Here is a 15,434-nt window from a genome sequence, read left to right as displayed (position 1 = left end):
CCTCCCGACTGCCCACCCCTCCTGAAAGCTGATGAAGGCGCGGGTGGCGGGGGTGCACTGCTCTTCCTTCCGACTGGAAGCTCCAGGTCCAGGTGGGGCCCTGGACTGTGGGCTGCTTCAACCACTCGGGTTTGGGAGAACTGGGTTTTTTGTAGGTGGTGCTCAGGGTAAAGAAACCGCCTACCAATGCAGGAGACAAAAGAGACTCTGGTTCGATCCCTGGGTTGGAAGATCCCGAGGAGGGCATGGCAACCCACTCCAGTGTTCCTGTCTAAGAGAATCCCATGGACAGAGGAGCCCAGTCCATAAGGTCACAAAGAGTCAGACACGACTGAAGCAACTTAGCACGCACACATGCATTTTAACCTCGTGAGAAGGACAGTGCGTCACGCTGACTGGTGGTCAGGTAACCTGAGCAGGTTGGCCCCGGACTGCTCCTCTGGTGTGACGGTGTCATTTCATTCCACGCGGTTGACTCCGTTTCTTTTCCTTTAGCTCAGGCACGGTGGCCCAGAGCCCCTTACCCTGCACTCTCACCAAGGTCACCCCAAGTGTCCAAGTGACCTGAGTTATCCCTCCCAAGCTGCTGTGTCCTCGACCGTCTCCAGGACAACAATAACAACAGGTAGCAAGTATTCCATTGGAAGTGGAAAGTGAGTGAAATTTAGGGGAAACATTCAAAAATCCCCAAAATTATATCTAGAGCACTTGGATTTTTTTTTTTTTTTGGCATCAGGGGAAAGAGTAAATAACTGGAATGGCATATCTTAATAATTTCTTTAACTTATTTCCAATAATCTTTGGGCCTTTTCCTGAAAAGGAAATGTCCCCATTCTTTACAATATTCATTAAAAATACATGGATACCATTATACTTACAATAAAAAGATAAATAAATCAAAGTAACACTGTTGGCAACTAATATAAGCGTGATGCTCATGAAAGATTACAACCATTTTGATGTGGGTTACGGTCTCTTCTTTGGTTGAAAACTATAATCTTAAATTCTCCCTTAGGAAAAAAATCATCTCCAAGTTGCTTAACCTCTCACTGGATAAGTTTAGAGGTGATATATTATAAACACCAGGTAAGGACTGATCTCACTGGGTCTCGGTTAGCTAAAATGTGGCAAAATAATTACTCTGCATTGAATAAGGATGCGCTTTGTTAAAAATTCCATTATTTCCATGGTAATAAAGTAGAAAGATTTTATACGGGTTCCTACTGTGTCTTTTAAAAATTCTATGTCTGCTCTGAGCATTATTTTATATTCACAAAGGATGCTGAAATTTCACTTTAAGACTTAAATGTTAAACAGAAATGATTTTCTAAAAACAAGGTGATACTCTATATAGCTCGCACGTAGCTTTTTGAAGGTAAAATGTTTTTCCCAGAAGTGAAAAAGAGGTATTTGCTGAGGGCAGACACTCAGGTGACATCTCTTCCAGCTTGCGAGAATCTTACGAGAAAGGTGTTGGTGCTGAGGTCCACGGCTTGTCCTGGTTAATCTTTCTTTACTTTGCAATCGAGGCCTCGGGACTGCTTCAGTTTTGATAATACCTCCTTGCTCCTCTTTGGTGCCACCTAGGCGAGTGCGTCTCATCCTGACTCTGGCCGGCAAAGCTGACCGGTGCCTGCCTCAGTGGTCAGCAGCTTGTGGGCTCGGGGCTGGGTGGTGGTGTGGGGTCCCTGGCGGGGACACGGGGCCCACGCTTGGAGGCGATGCTAGGATGGTCGATCTGTACTGGCTGTGCACCCCCCCCCCACTTTGAGGAGCGCTTCAGGGGTGCGCCACGGTGCAGCGGGGGGCCGAAACGCCAGGGCTCAGCTGCACCCTGGGATCTGGAAAGTTCCGCAGCATTTGGTGTGATGGGAGCTGAGGCGCTTTCCCCCGCAGTGTGTGATGGACACAGGAGACGGATCTATACAGGTTTGGGGGGGCATTTGGCCCCCATCTAAGAGACGGGTGAAGCCACCGTCTACGCTCCGGGTGCTCCTAGCTCCCTTAAGGCCTTTCGCGACGCCTCCCCTACCTTTGCAGCTATCCCTTCTCCAAGAGCGGATTCAGTGCAGCTGGGGATTATTCACGGCGAACTTCCTCTGCAAGGAGAGGTCCCGACCGCCTTAATTACATTTCGGTAATCTCCTTTTAATTACTTGCCGCCCGTGCATCCCCTAGAGGAAGGGATGGCTGGTGTCGTATTTAATGAGCTCGAGGAGGATGCATTAACTGTTCCTGTTGTTAGTTAACTTCTTTTCCTTCTGTCAAGAATGGTCGTCAGTCCGCGACTAGACTTCCGAAATCGCCACCAGGTAGGGGCAGGGTCCTGGCTCGTCCACAGCCGCCTTGCCCTCCCAGTCCACCCTCGTGGGAGCCGACTACGTCCCCGCTGAGACATCTCCAGGGTCTGGGACCTGAATTCTGGAGCGAGGCGTGCGGGGCCCAGGCGGTCTGCCCCTGCCCCCTCCCCCATCAGCAGATGGACGTGCCCTGAACATCCAAGGTCCCCCTGTGCCTCACCCTTCAGGTCAGCAGTCCCAGCCTCAACTTGCTCTTCTGGTAAAGGCACCTCCATCTGCACACCCCCTCCCCGAGCCAGTTCAAGGGCTGATACCATTTCACACCAAGCGCCTAGTGCACGCGGACGGGCAGAGCAGGAGGGCCGAGCAGTGGGCTGGGGCGTGCCCGGGTCCCTGCTGCAGCCCCTCCAGCCCCCCGGCCCCATCTGTCTTGAAGCACACTTCCTGCCGTCACCGGCGTTACAGTTAGTCCTAAAGCCTCCTCTTAGGAATGTTCGGCAAGGTGCTTCCGGAGGCGCAGGGGACTCCGAGATGAGGTCGGGGGAACGAGCGTGGTGGGAAGCAGGGGGCAACACTCGAGGCTCTGGGAACAGCCCCCCCTCGCCATGCTCTGGGCTCAGGGCCTCCAGAGCCGGCAGAGATGCTCAGAGGGACCCGTGAGCAGGGATGGGCCTCCTCCGCTGCCAATGGTGCAGCCTCTGGACGGGGCCCGTGAGGACTCCGCGTGGCCAGTGGGGCCCGCGGGAAGGGTTTGGGCACGTTCTCATGGGTGTTTGGCAAGGACACGCTGTAGCAATTGGAGGCCTGGAAGCCACTATGAGTCCCGTGATGGGGCGTCGGTCACACCGACGGCCCAGGACACCTGTCCCCCTGCTCCGTTCCTCAGTCACAGGGCTGCTCCTGACTCACTCTCTCAGCACTCATTCTCTCTCTCTCGCCAGCACGTCCCTCCCCTGGGCATGCCGGCCTCCCTGCTGGCCCCCGCCCCCCGAGTCTTCTCCCCCGAGGCCCCGCATGGTCACGACACTCTTCTCCCCAAACCTTCCCTGGGTCTCCACGCGGTTCAAAGTGCTACAAGGCCGCCCACCCCATCGCTCCCTGGGCGCCTGCTACTAACCCTCTCTGCCCTGCCCCTCGCCCCAGCCCAGGCAGCCCAACCTCAAGCCAGCCGGGCTCTTCAGGGCGCCCCCCACAACCAGGGGTCACGCGGCTCCCTCCCTCCTCTCCGCTGGGTCTCAGCTCAGACGTCCGCTTCTCACCGGGCCCTCCTCTGCCCAGCTTTATCTGACCCCACAGCACAGGTCAGATGCTGACATCTGATACGTTTTCTCATTGCTCACCTGTCTCTCTTGCTAGGATACAGGCCTGGCTCAATGGCTGACCTCAGGACCCTGCCCAGTGCTGGGTGCGCAGCGGCCCACCGGAAGCCCTGGCTGATGGACAAAGTGGGTGGGAGGGGGCACATCCCACCAGATCCACGCTTTAGAGACACACTGGTGACACGGAAACGCCAGTGATGTCACGGGAGGGGAAGAGGCAGCTCCGGGAGGGATGTGCAGGGGCCTAGAGGAGAGGCTAGGTGGCAGGGGTGGGAAATGGTGAAAGTTCTGGGGCGGGGGATGGCTAAGAAATGGGGGGACAAGGAGCTGAGGGACAGGGAGGTATAGCTAGAGAAACAGCAGGGTTACAGGGGCTGCTTGGTGGGATGGGACTGGGGTGAACAGCTGATCAAGTGGTCTCTGTCCTGAAATCTTTGGCAACAATTCCTTTTTTTTTCTATATGGGCATATACTACTTTGATACAAATAATAAATGTTTGTTTAAAAAAAGAGTCTTTTAAGAGTTGAGGAAAATCCCCAACAACCCCCCAGTTCAGCAGCACACGCCCCCTGTCCTTGAGCCCACCGCCAAAGGACATCTGTATAGGGGAGAAGACCAGAGGTGAATACACCGAGATACTGGGCTTTCCTGGTGGTAAAGAACCCGCCTGCAGTGCAGGAGGCCCTGGTTCGATCCCTGGGTCGGGAAGATCCCCAGGAGGAGGACATGGCAACCCACTCCAGTATTTTTGCCTGGAGAATCCCATGGACAGAGGAGCCTGGCAGGCTACAGTCCATGTGGTTGCAAAGAGTCAGACATGACTGAGTGATTAACACTTCCATTCCAAAATGTTAACACTTTATCCCGAAGGGTGACTTTAATTCTCCATCACAGTGATTGCTATGCTCCAAATCATGCAAATGGATACAAATGGCAACTATTACTATTAGCTTAAACCATATGAAATTGTCAATAGTCAATCATTTAGGGCTCTAAAGATGGCAATTTCATAGGATGCAACCTCACAGAAAAAGAAATTATTTTCTTTAAATGGGGCTGCTTTCAAGATCAATAAAAGTATTCCTATCCTTTTTACCCAGTTATTGTATTTCTCGGTTTCTTTCTTTAGGAGAAAAAATCCAAAATGTGGATGTAGACATAGAAAGTGTTCACTGCAAAGCAAGTGACAATCTCAAAAACTGGGAGAAAAACTCTAAATGCTTAAAAACAAAGGGTCAGTGGAATGCTATACAGACATTTAACTTATGTTTGGAAGAACTTGAAGTGACATGGAATGTTAAGGAGAAAAAAAGCAAGATACGTGATTACATCTGCAGCGTTACCTCCACTGGGTAACAACACACATTCGGTTTGTATGCTAAGGTTCACGGCGGCATTATTCACAGGAGCTAAAACTTGGAAGCAGCCCAAGTGTGCACTGACAGGTGAATGGGTAAGCAAAATGCAGTCTATCCACACGATGGATATTCTGAGAGTTATCAAGGAAGGGCGTTCTCACACGTGCTACAGAAGGAGGAGCTCCGAGGGCATTATGCTCAGTGAACCAGGCCAGACACGGAAGGACAAGTACTGTACGATTTCACTCACCCGAGGCACCTAAAGGTGTCAGGTTCATAGAGAAAGCAGGACGGCGCTTGCCAGAGACTGGGGCAGAGGGGTAGGGAGTTAAGTGGGACAGAGGCTTGCTCTTGCAACATCAAGAGAGTTCTGGAGATGGATACACAGCAACATGAGTGGGCTTAATGCCACCGGGCTGTGCACTTGGAAAAGGATGAGATGGTGACATTTACAGTAGATGTATTTCACCACGATAAAAGAATTGGGGAGGGGGGAGGCACTAGAAATAGAAGAATAAGCTCTCCGAAGCAGCCCTGGGGCCCTGGGAAGAAGACCAGCTCGGAAGCTGAATTGCCTGGCGTCCAACTGGCTGAGGAAGCAGGCGGGTGGTCCCTGACTTCCGGAGCCCACCTGCTCCACCCATCCCCTCCCTCATCCCAGGTGAGGTGATGCACGGGGTGGACCCGGAGCTCAGAAGGTCTCGCTCAGCAGGATGGAGCTTGTTACTGTTGCACCATCATCATGGGGTTAAATGACTTTTTCTTTTTTTTTTACACTTGTATTTTCAAAAATTTTCTCAACAGGTATTTCTTTTAAAATCAGCGAAAAGATGTAAGTCACATAAAAACAGGGAGAGTCACCATAAACAAAGAGAAAAGACAAGTCATGGATCAGGAGGAGATATTTACAACGACCACCCAACAAAGAAGTGGGGCCCTTTTAGGCAGTTCCCAGAGGAGGGAGCCTGGGTGGCTGATAACATTTGAAAGTGTCGGCAGAAAATAAATCTGGATAATACCAAGGGCTCCAGGATATGGCACGTGGGGAGCTCTCCCGCAGGGCCGGCCGGAGTACACGCTGATCGCTGCAGCCACTGTGGGGGTGTCTGTGGAGCTGAACCTGTGCCGTCCCGCCCCCTCCCCGACCCAGTCGGTCTCCGTGGAGTGACCCTGAGTGTGCGAAGGACACAGTCACAGAAGGCTGACTGTGCAAACGGCAAACCACCTGCCCGCCGTGAGCAGCAGGACAACTGAATGGGGTTTGCTCGTTCAGCAGAATGTATCCACGTCTCCCTTCACTGGCTAGTTCTACAGCAGCTTCAGTGGGTGAACTGAAGCCAGTGTAACGACATGAATAAATCTTAAATTCCTGATAGTACAGCAAGAAAACCTAAAGCTCTGAAGAGTTTGATATAATGTCATACATATATATAGTTTTAAAACAGAAAACACAATAGTACATAGGAATGACCATCGAAATGGCAAAGACGAAAATCTTCACAGTCCCCAGAGCGTTTAGAAGCCTGGAGGCGGGAGCCAGGCTTCGGGGGTCACTAACCAGCTCTGCCACCACCTCCGGGAGTGACTGTGGCCAATGACTTGACGTCCGTGCCCCAGGGCTCGTCTATGAAATGGGATATTACTAGCATGTGCCGCCAGTGATCGCAGAAGAACTACGTGCGTATAAAGGGTTAAGAACAGTGCCTCGCCCACGTAGACTTTGCTGTTGTCATTATTACTGCATGGAGCCTCAGACCTTAAAAATGTTCATACTATCTGCTCTAGCAACCTCACTTCTAAGAGTTTATCCCACGTGAGTGACTGAGGATTTATGGACTCAGATGTTGATTGTGTACAAACGTGTGCAGTCGGAAATGACCCGAGCGTCCAGCTATGCGTGCCTGTGTGCTAAGTTGCTACAGTCATGTCCGACTCTCTGTGATCCTACGGCCTGTAGCCCGCCAGGTTCCTCTGTCCGTGGAATTCTCCAGGCAAGGAATATCCAGCTATGACAGTGTGTGTGTGTGTGTGTGTGTGGCTGGTGTGTGTGTGTGTGTGTGTGTGTGTGTGTTGTCAGGGCGGGGGGCGGGGGGGAGGGTTTGCAGTTAAATACATCCCAGCACAGCCTGTTGAGATTTAGCTGCCGCATTATTTTTGTATTTTTCCTATTTGTTATCTCCTCTTCCATGAAGGCAGGGACCATAGCACCGTCTGACTCAGCACAGAATGGCGACCAAAGAAATCCAAGTTCACTGAAAGTAGCCTGTGATTTCACTACTGATGTTGGCCCATTTACAGTTAGAGATGGAGGAAACAGCCTAAGAAGGAACAGTTCATGCAGCCAGAGAAGTGGTCCCAGGAATGAACAAGAGCCCTGTGGTCAGCCACCCACTCTCCTCCAGGAAGTCCCCTTAGACTTCCCCCAGGACCCTGCTACAACCATGTTGACCCCTACCCCAGGCTTGGCTGCTGCATGGCCCAGAGCCTGGAACATAGTGGGTCCCAACAAGGGTCTCCTAAGTGGGTCCCAACTCCCTCAGGGCCTGACTTCTCCGGACACCAGATCATCTTCAGGGATCTATGACTCCTAGAACTTTGAAGCCTCTCCTAAACTTCTTTGAAAATCAGTAAAATAAAATAACATTTCAGTGAAGTAAAGGATACATATGTACCTTCTGACACTCAACGTAGAATCAATATCAACTTTTCATTTATAATAAGCTAATTAACTCAGGTGGTTGCCGATTTATGTGACACGGTTTTAATCAATTATCTATTTTGCCAAGACTAATTTTAGCCCTTTTCCAAAGAGAAATGCTTATGTGCTGCGGACACTCTTACCTCCTCAACGTAACTGCTGAAGTTCTGGAGAAAATATTTCCAATTTATGTAGGGGGTGAGATGAAGTCTGAGTTTTCTCAAAAAATAATGATACTGGTTATCTGTTAGCTTGTAACAGAAATCCTTAAGAACCTGTCCAAAATCTGAAGCCTTTACAAACCCAGTGTCCTCTTTATCCAATGCAGAAAATGCCTACAATTTCAAAAAAAAAAGCAGATATTACAGTCAAATATTTCAAAAATATTTTTCTTAAGTATTGCTTTTTGGAATGCAAATGAAATAAAGTGAATGGGAGTTCCCGGTAGATTCTAAATTACTAAATAAATGCCCCAGGACTGAGAGGCAGGTAGAAGGTGCGCCTGGTATAGGAGCCGATGTGTTGTTGAGGAAACTCACCCCCTCCCTCCAACCTGGATATGAAGAGGAAGAGGGGTTAGAGAGGAACCCCAGCCTCACTGGTCTCCAGCCGAGGGGTGAAGGAACCTGCCTGAGGTCTCTTCATCATTAAACTCGAGCTCCTGAATGAATCATTCATAACTAGAGACTCAGGTGAAATTCCACTGCACTGGGATGTAGGGCAGGGGTCTCGTGATAGGAGTCTAACGTCAGAAGTGTGGCTAGGAGGAGGAGTCAGGGGACCACCCCTCCCATCCCCACCCCAGGGCTTGAACCCTGAGGCTGCTGTCCTTTGCCCACCCTTGGCCAGAGCCCACACGGCCTTCCTTCCCAGGGACACCCCACCACCGACATCTGTGCTGGAGGAGCTGCGGAAGACAGTGTCAACCCAGCAGAACAGCAGTCAAACCAAAGTGCAAACATTTGCTATAAAAAGGAAGCACGTTTCCCCCCATCTGTTGAAACAGAACTATTTGTTTCTCCTGCATTAGAAAACCTATATCAAGGTGCAGGTTAAGATCTTAGTTTCTTAGGTGAGAATTGAAGGTGCTTGCAGACGGAAACCCAAATTCCCTTGCGGTTAATTGTCACTCAGGACTAATTAGGCACCCTCATCGGTCCAGGAGGTGGCGTTATGCGTGTCACTAAATTAACCTCAAATTGCTGTCTGGCTGGGAGCTTGCGTTTGCCTGTGGCGATATGACACAGCCAGGGACGGTGGGACGCCTCTAGCGCCACGGCCCGGGAGGTAGACTTTGAACCTTGGCTGTGTTACCCACCGTAAGCCCTCAGCCTCTCTGTGCCGAACGTCTTCAGTATAAAAACCGGGACTTCAGAACTCGCGCTGGTCTAAGTTTTACTGCAGCAAACCTGAAGACACATCCGTCCCAGGTACCTGCGCACAGTGGATCTCGACAGGTTGTTAAGGGGAACGACCCTCCAGATGAAGGGCGCTGACTGAGCATCCCGTCCTGAGGGCGTTAGAAGGCCCCGTGGAGCCACAAGGCTCCGTGGACCTAAGGGGTGAGCTGGGGTGTGGCTCACTGTGGCCATGGGACCTGCACTTCCCTGGGGCTGGGTGGCTTCCTTGTGCATCAGTCCAGCCTGACAAGCCACACACAGGCTGGGGGCGGGGAGGCTCAGATATGAAAGGCATGGACGGAGAAGCCTGGCAGGCTACAGTCCATGGGGTCACGAAGAGTCAGACACAACTAAGCGACTTCACTTTCACTTTTCACGTTCATGCATTGGAGAAGGAACTGGCAACCCACTCCATTATTCTTGCCTGGAGAATCCCAGGGACAGAGGAGCCTCGTTGGCTGCCATCTATGGGGTCGCACAGAGTCGGACATGACTGAAGCGACTTAGCAGCAGCAGCAGGGAGCTATAGACTCTGCACAGATATACAAGGTGTTGCTGCATCATTTCAGAAATAAGAGACTGCATCGAGACGGGTCCCCCATGACCTGAGGAGACGCCTTATGTGTCTCTGGTCCCCTTGCTGACCCTTCTCCCCAGACACTGTCATTCCTTCCTTCCCTCCCTGCCACAAAGGCCACCCTCCCTACAGGCCACCTGCAGTCTCGTGGCCAGAGAATTTCACTCTCCTGCTTAAAACCTTGCCCCCTAAGGAGTGTTTCTCGGGAGTGAGAACCGTAGCTCCTCCCGCAGTTTCCACGGACCTCAGTCTGAGAGCCACCCTGAGCTGGGAGAGGGCAGGGCCGCCTGCAGTGGACTTCTTTGGCCTGCACGGTGCCTCCGACAGATCTGAAACATGTGTTGACATTGAGAAATCAGGAGGTTTCATAGCTGCTTATAAAAAATGCAAAGATCTAGCTGAGCTGGGACCATTTCTCAGCTCAGCAGCGGTCGGTCAGCGGAAGTGCTGAGCAGAAGCTGCCCTCTGGACAGGGCTGTGCCCCCCGGCCTGCTGCGGCCGCCCACAACCCCTGCGGCACTTCCTTACTCCTGGTTCCTCCGTGAGCATTGAGTCTGCAAACCTCACAAGGCGACCCCTGGGCCTGGGCAACCTGGTGTCGACAGGGTCTATAGACGGGATTCCAGCTGACCTGCAGCGAGGTCATACTAATCTGTGATCTTTAGATAGTCATTAAAAAAAAAAAAGACACAAAAGTGTCAGATCCTCATTGTGAATTCCTACACGCAGACCATCTCTGCTGTCCGGGAGGAAGGCCACACTCGCTGGCATTCCAGAATAGTCACGGGCTGGCTGGGCTGCCCCTGGCCTTTCGTCTCTCCCTCTGACCCCAGAGGCTTGGACTCAGGAGCCCAGCTTGCCTCCCGGCGCCGAGGGGGTTAAAAAGCCCAGGCTTGGGTGTTTGGGCGGGTCCGTGGGTCTGTGTATCACAGTCACAGAGACAGCCCTGCTCCCACTGTGCTGTCTGGACCGTGCACCTGGCATTGCACGGGCAGCTCTGGATTCGTCGTCTCATCAGGCAGCAAGGCCTGCCCTCTGCACACGGCATCTCCTCTTCCCATGTCTGTTACAGGGGGCAGCTCACGTGGGGACCCTCAAGGGGGACCAGCCCCTCGCCAGGAGCATGGCCCGGGCACTGTCTTCCGAGGATGCGCCCCATGGCACTATCCCCATGTAGTCTGGGTCTTGACATACCCCATGGGGTCAAGAAATGTCAGCCTAAATGTGAGTGTACTGAGGGGACTCCCTTCTCACACTCCTGGGACTCTGGTCACAGTGAGACTTTGGCCACAGCCCTGCCCTGGGCAGCCTCTTCAAGGCCACCTTGAGATGGCATCGCCCACCCCCATGGGCCCGAGAGCCCACTCTCACCTGAGGCCTCCATCCTCTGCCCTCTTTGCCCAGAAACCCCTGCCCTCACCGCAGATCCAGCCTCTGCTGGAGGCGAGTGCTTCGGCCTCACGCAACACATGCTGGCTGTGATCATGGCAGCTTTGCATGGAGCAAAAATGGACACACCCATGTGCTCCCACAAACAGTCTGGTGCCGACCCACCATCGGGTTCTGATGCCCCAGGAGAATGGAGGGAGGGGGAGGGGCCCAGGAGGAGGGGCCAGTTTGCGAGGTGGTATTCAGGAGCTGGCATGGTGCCAGGGCTTCGGTCCCCTCAGTAAAGGCGCGTGTGGCCTGCCGTACCGTTGACAAAGCCAGACTGGAGGTGGCGATGACTCCCTGGATGTTCTTCAGAACCTCCTCTGGACTTAGGGCTGCAAAATTGATCGGCACGCTCTCCTCTTTCTCCTGCGACTGAGGTCTTGTCGGCTTGTTGTTCTCCACCGCTCGCAAGAAGTCAAGGTAATTGATGGAGTTATTGTGCCAGGTGATTCCCCAACTTGTCCCCAAAGAAAGAACACAATATATTAATTAAAAACGCCATCACTTACTCAATCAACAAACACCTGCTGAGCACAAAACAGTGCGGGGGACACGGATAAAGAGAGGCGCCCTTTCCTGGCCGGGAGGTGCCGCCCACGGGCCAGCTACGCTGCTATACGAAACAGTGTGGGGGACACGGATAAAGGGGAGGCGCCCTTTCCTGGCCGGGAGGTGCTGCACATGGGCCAGCTATGCTGTTATACGAGGGCTCAGGGCAGGGCTACGACAGAGGTGGGGCTGCAGACCGCGCAGCGCTGGCGCTCTGAGTCTTGAAGGCTGGACAGTCGGGCTCACAGGGTTTGAAGAGCAGAGGGTGGGGGAGGAGGACTGGCTGGAGGAATCCGGCCCTGTGATGGGGGCGGATGCAGGAGCCTCAGCACAGACGTGACATGTGCGGAGACGTGATCTGGGGAGATGCGTCTGATGGTGATGGCACAGCCGGGATGGAGGCAGGACTCGAGTGGTGGGGGCTGGGGCTGTGTTCCTCGAGACCTTAGCTGACCAGGGCCCTCTCACTGAGAAATGGTAAGGACTCTGAAATCAGGGAAATACATCAGAGCCAGTGACGAGGAAAAGATGGGCTGAGTAAAATAGATGTTAAATTCTTTTTCAAAGAGTGGTTGAAACTATGTTGGCAAGCTGAGAGCACCCAAAACATCTTTTTTTTTTTTTTTCACAAAACCTACACAGCTTAGTATTTTCTCAAACGGCAATTCCCTGGTGGTCCAGTGGTTCAGAATCCACCTTACACGGCAGGAGATGCAGGTTCGATCCCTGGTTGGGGAATGAAGACCCCATGTGCTGCAGGGCAACTAAGCCCACACACCACAACTGGAGAGTCTGGGTACTGCACCGAAGGAGCTCATGTGGCCCAACTGAGACGCGACGCGGCAGATAAATAAGTAAACATGTTTTAAGAAGACATTCCATCTGGGTGTGCGTCTCAACAAGGACATCCACGCGGAAAAAGAGGCTCCTGCACTCCACTCCAACACACAGAAAAATACCTTCAATTCTAAAAGAAGACTCTGCAAGAGCAAATCCAAGTTTCCTGAGACTATACAGCTTATTTATTAAAGATGTAAAATAACGCAAAACACAGCTTGATGGCACTCAAAGTTCACGTTTCTGTAACAGATTCCCTGGGGATCACTGGCATCTTAACCCCTATGCGCGCCTTCGCAAGATGGAGTGTGTGTCAAAGAATAGCTCGGAACGCCAGCAAGTGGAGAGGAAGGTTTCCAGAGACTGGAATAGCAGCTTCTAAAGAGAAGGAGCCAAGAGCCGTGTTTCTCCAACCGCAGCTGCAGAGCTGCTTTCCACGGCCCCGCGTCTCTGGCTCGCGCGGCCGAGACGCCGAGGAAGAGGATAATCAGCTCCGTTTCATCCGCGGGGTAAATTGCCAACTTGGTGTTAAAATTTAGTAATAAAATCAAATGCATATGCTAATCTCAGTATTATTTAGAAAAGTCTATTTTGGATCTAGAAAAGAATAATCTACATATAATTATAAATAACAGAGATGTTTATCATCAGGAGGTCTTTGAGAAGAAACAAGCAACTGAGCGATGGATCCTTATTAAGGTTTCAACTCGTAAAAAAGTTGATCACCCCATTGACAGGTGGACTACAGAAATTCCACAGCCCTTGTGGTGTTTACGAAAGTATCAGGCCTGACTACGTTTTAACAAGAGTCTCTTGTAATCATTTAGTTGATTATTTATCTGGTGCTATTTTTCGTGATTTATTCACTGAATGCATTTGAATTCATGTTCAGCTGGAAATAGATTTAGTGAGAGGAGACCCTATTTAAGGAAGAAGAGGATACAGGCATTTGAGGATGAAATGGTCCTTCTTTTCTCTATGCAAACACACACACACATCCACAGTCATACACTTATGTGCACAGACATATACATACATGTACACATATAGACAATAGAACACTATCCTTTAAAATTTTAAGGGAAAATGACTTGCTCTCTAGGAGTCTATGTTCTAGCAAGCTAACAATCTGTGCAAAGGAAAACAAAAAACACTTTCAGACAAAGAACTGAGAAAATTGTTTTCCTGTCCCCCCTTTTCTTAGGAAATTACTCCAGGAAATACTCCAGCAAAATAAGAATGCAAATTCAGAGATAAAAAGATGTGGGCTTAAGCAACAGGGGCTCCAACCCTGGACAGTCCGGGAGGCTCTTGGTGGGGACCTGGAAGCAGGACGCAAGGAGCCAGGCTCTCGGGTGGAGGGAGCCCAGGGGAAATTGGAGGCAAGAGAAAGTTAGGGCAGACGCTGGGGGAGCTGAAGGCTGACGATGTTCAACTCCAAACACTGAACCCCACTTTAGGAAACAGCGATAGTTAAAGAAAACACCCTGTTCTCTTTGTTCTAGGAAGTAGTTTACAGCAGAGTTTACAGCATTTCATAGTTATGACACTGTACATATTCATTTACAGCCTTTCCGCAAATGGCTTAAGAAACATGCACAGTGTCCCTAGGTTTGCCGACGATGAGGTGGGCACGGAGGCCCAGGGGTAGACCCACTGAGAAGAAAGTTAATTTTCATTCATTACTTGGACAGTGAATACTATGAATTATGAATATGTACATAGTCATACTTATGAAATGCTGTTTAATGGCATTTGAGTTTTATAATCAACCTGTGAATCAAGCAGAGAGGATCTGGTTGGGTTTGCAGGCCATGTAAAAGTTAACTATCTTTTGCAAAAAAAAATATCGTAGCCGACAAAAGGTGGGACATGGAGAGAAAAGGTGACAGGAAGGGGGTAGCGGGGCTCTGTGCCTAAGAGCTTGGAAGGGTCACTCTCATTCTTACGACAAGAAGGAAGCCCAACAGACTGAAAACCAATGGCCTTTCTTGGTCCCATCAGAAAACTGAGGTCACAGGGCAAAACATTACTTCCAAATCTGGAGAGATGGGTGAACACAGAGACTTACAGCCAAGATCTGCTTTCCTGGAACAAAGACCTTTGGAGCTGTAAGCCAGTAGGAACACATAAGTGGTAACTTGGGCAACAGTAGAAAATCAAAGACAAAGAGAAGATCTTTACAGAAGCCAGAAAGGGCGGAAATCTTGTTTATAGAGGAACAAAGATAAGAATTACATAGAGTTTCTCATCAGAAATCATGCAAGTAAGAAGATAGTGGACTGAAATATTTAAAGTGTTGACAGGAAAAAGAAAATCACCACCCTAGAATACTATATTTAGTGAAACTTATCTTTCAAAAGTGAAGGAGAAATAAATACCTTCTCTGACAAACAATCACTGAGGGGATTCATCACAGCCAGCCTGGCCGTCAAAAACGCTAAAACGCGTTAGCATTGTCTTCTGAGAGAAGAAAATCAAAGAGCCAGAAACATGGATCTACCTGAAGGAAGAAAGAACATGGGAGAAGGAATAAATGAAGGTAAAATGATATCTTTGAGGGACTTCCAGGCTGCCAGTGGCTAAGACTTCATGCTCCCAATGCCAGGGGCCCAGGTTCAACTCCTGGTCAGGAAACTGGATCTCACATGTGGCAACTAAAGCTCTAGCATGTCGAAATGAAGATAGAAGATCCCAAGTACCACAACGAGGACCCAGCACAGCCAGATAAATAAATAAATATTCTAAAAATAATAATATCTTTTATCTTTCTTATTCTTAGTTAGTCTAATAAACCACTGTTTGCTCAACGTTACAGTAACAATGTACTGGGTGATTATAGCAAATGGACAGGTGAGGTGGATACAGCAGTTATAAGGCAGAGGTCCCTAACCGTTTTGGCACCAGGGGCCAGTTTTGTGGAAGACAATTTTTCCACTGATGATGGGGGGCGGGGATGGT

The 15,434-nt window shown here is 50.5% G+C and overlaps 1 protein-coding gene across 1 annotated transcript in view; it reads right to left on the bottom strand.

Annotated features, from left to right (window-relative positions):
• The window catches only part of EFCAB6 (EF-hand calcium binding domain 6), a 255,659-nt gene that overhangs the window by 31,708 nt on the left and 208,517 nt on the right, over positions 1 to 15,434 (bottom strand). The window contains exons 25-26 of the mRNA XM_010843633.1: positions 11,349 to 11,544; positions 7,820 to 8,011 (exon numbers count right to left, since the gene is read on the bottom strand). Coding sequence (XP_010841935.1) covers positions 7,820 to 8,011; positions 11,349 to 11,544 — 388 coding nt within the window. The remainder of the gene's footprint in view (positions 1 to 7,819; positions 8,012 to 11,348; positions 11,545 to 15,434) is intronic.

This window comes from Bison bison, unplaced genomic scaffold (assembly GCF_000754665.1).
Source record: "Bison bison bison isolate TAMUID 2011002044 unplaced genomic scaffold, Bison_UMD1.0 scf7180017864184, whole genome shotgun sequence".
Taxonomy (NCBI): domain Eukaryota; kingdom Metazoa; phylum Chordata; class Mammalia; order Artiodactyla; family Bovidae; genus Bison; species Bison bison.
Note: the sequence above shows the minus strand (reverse complement) of the source record. Positions and strands in the feature narration are given on the sequence as shown.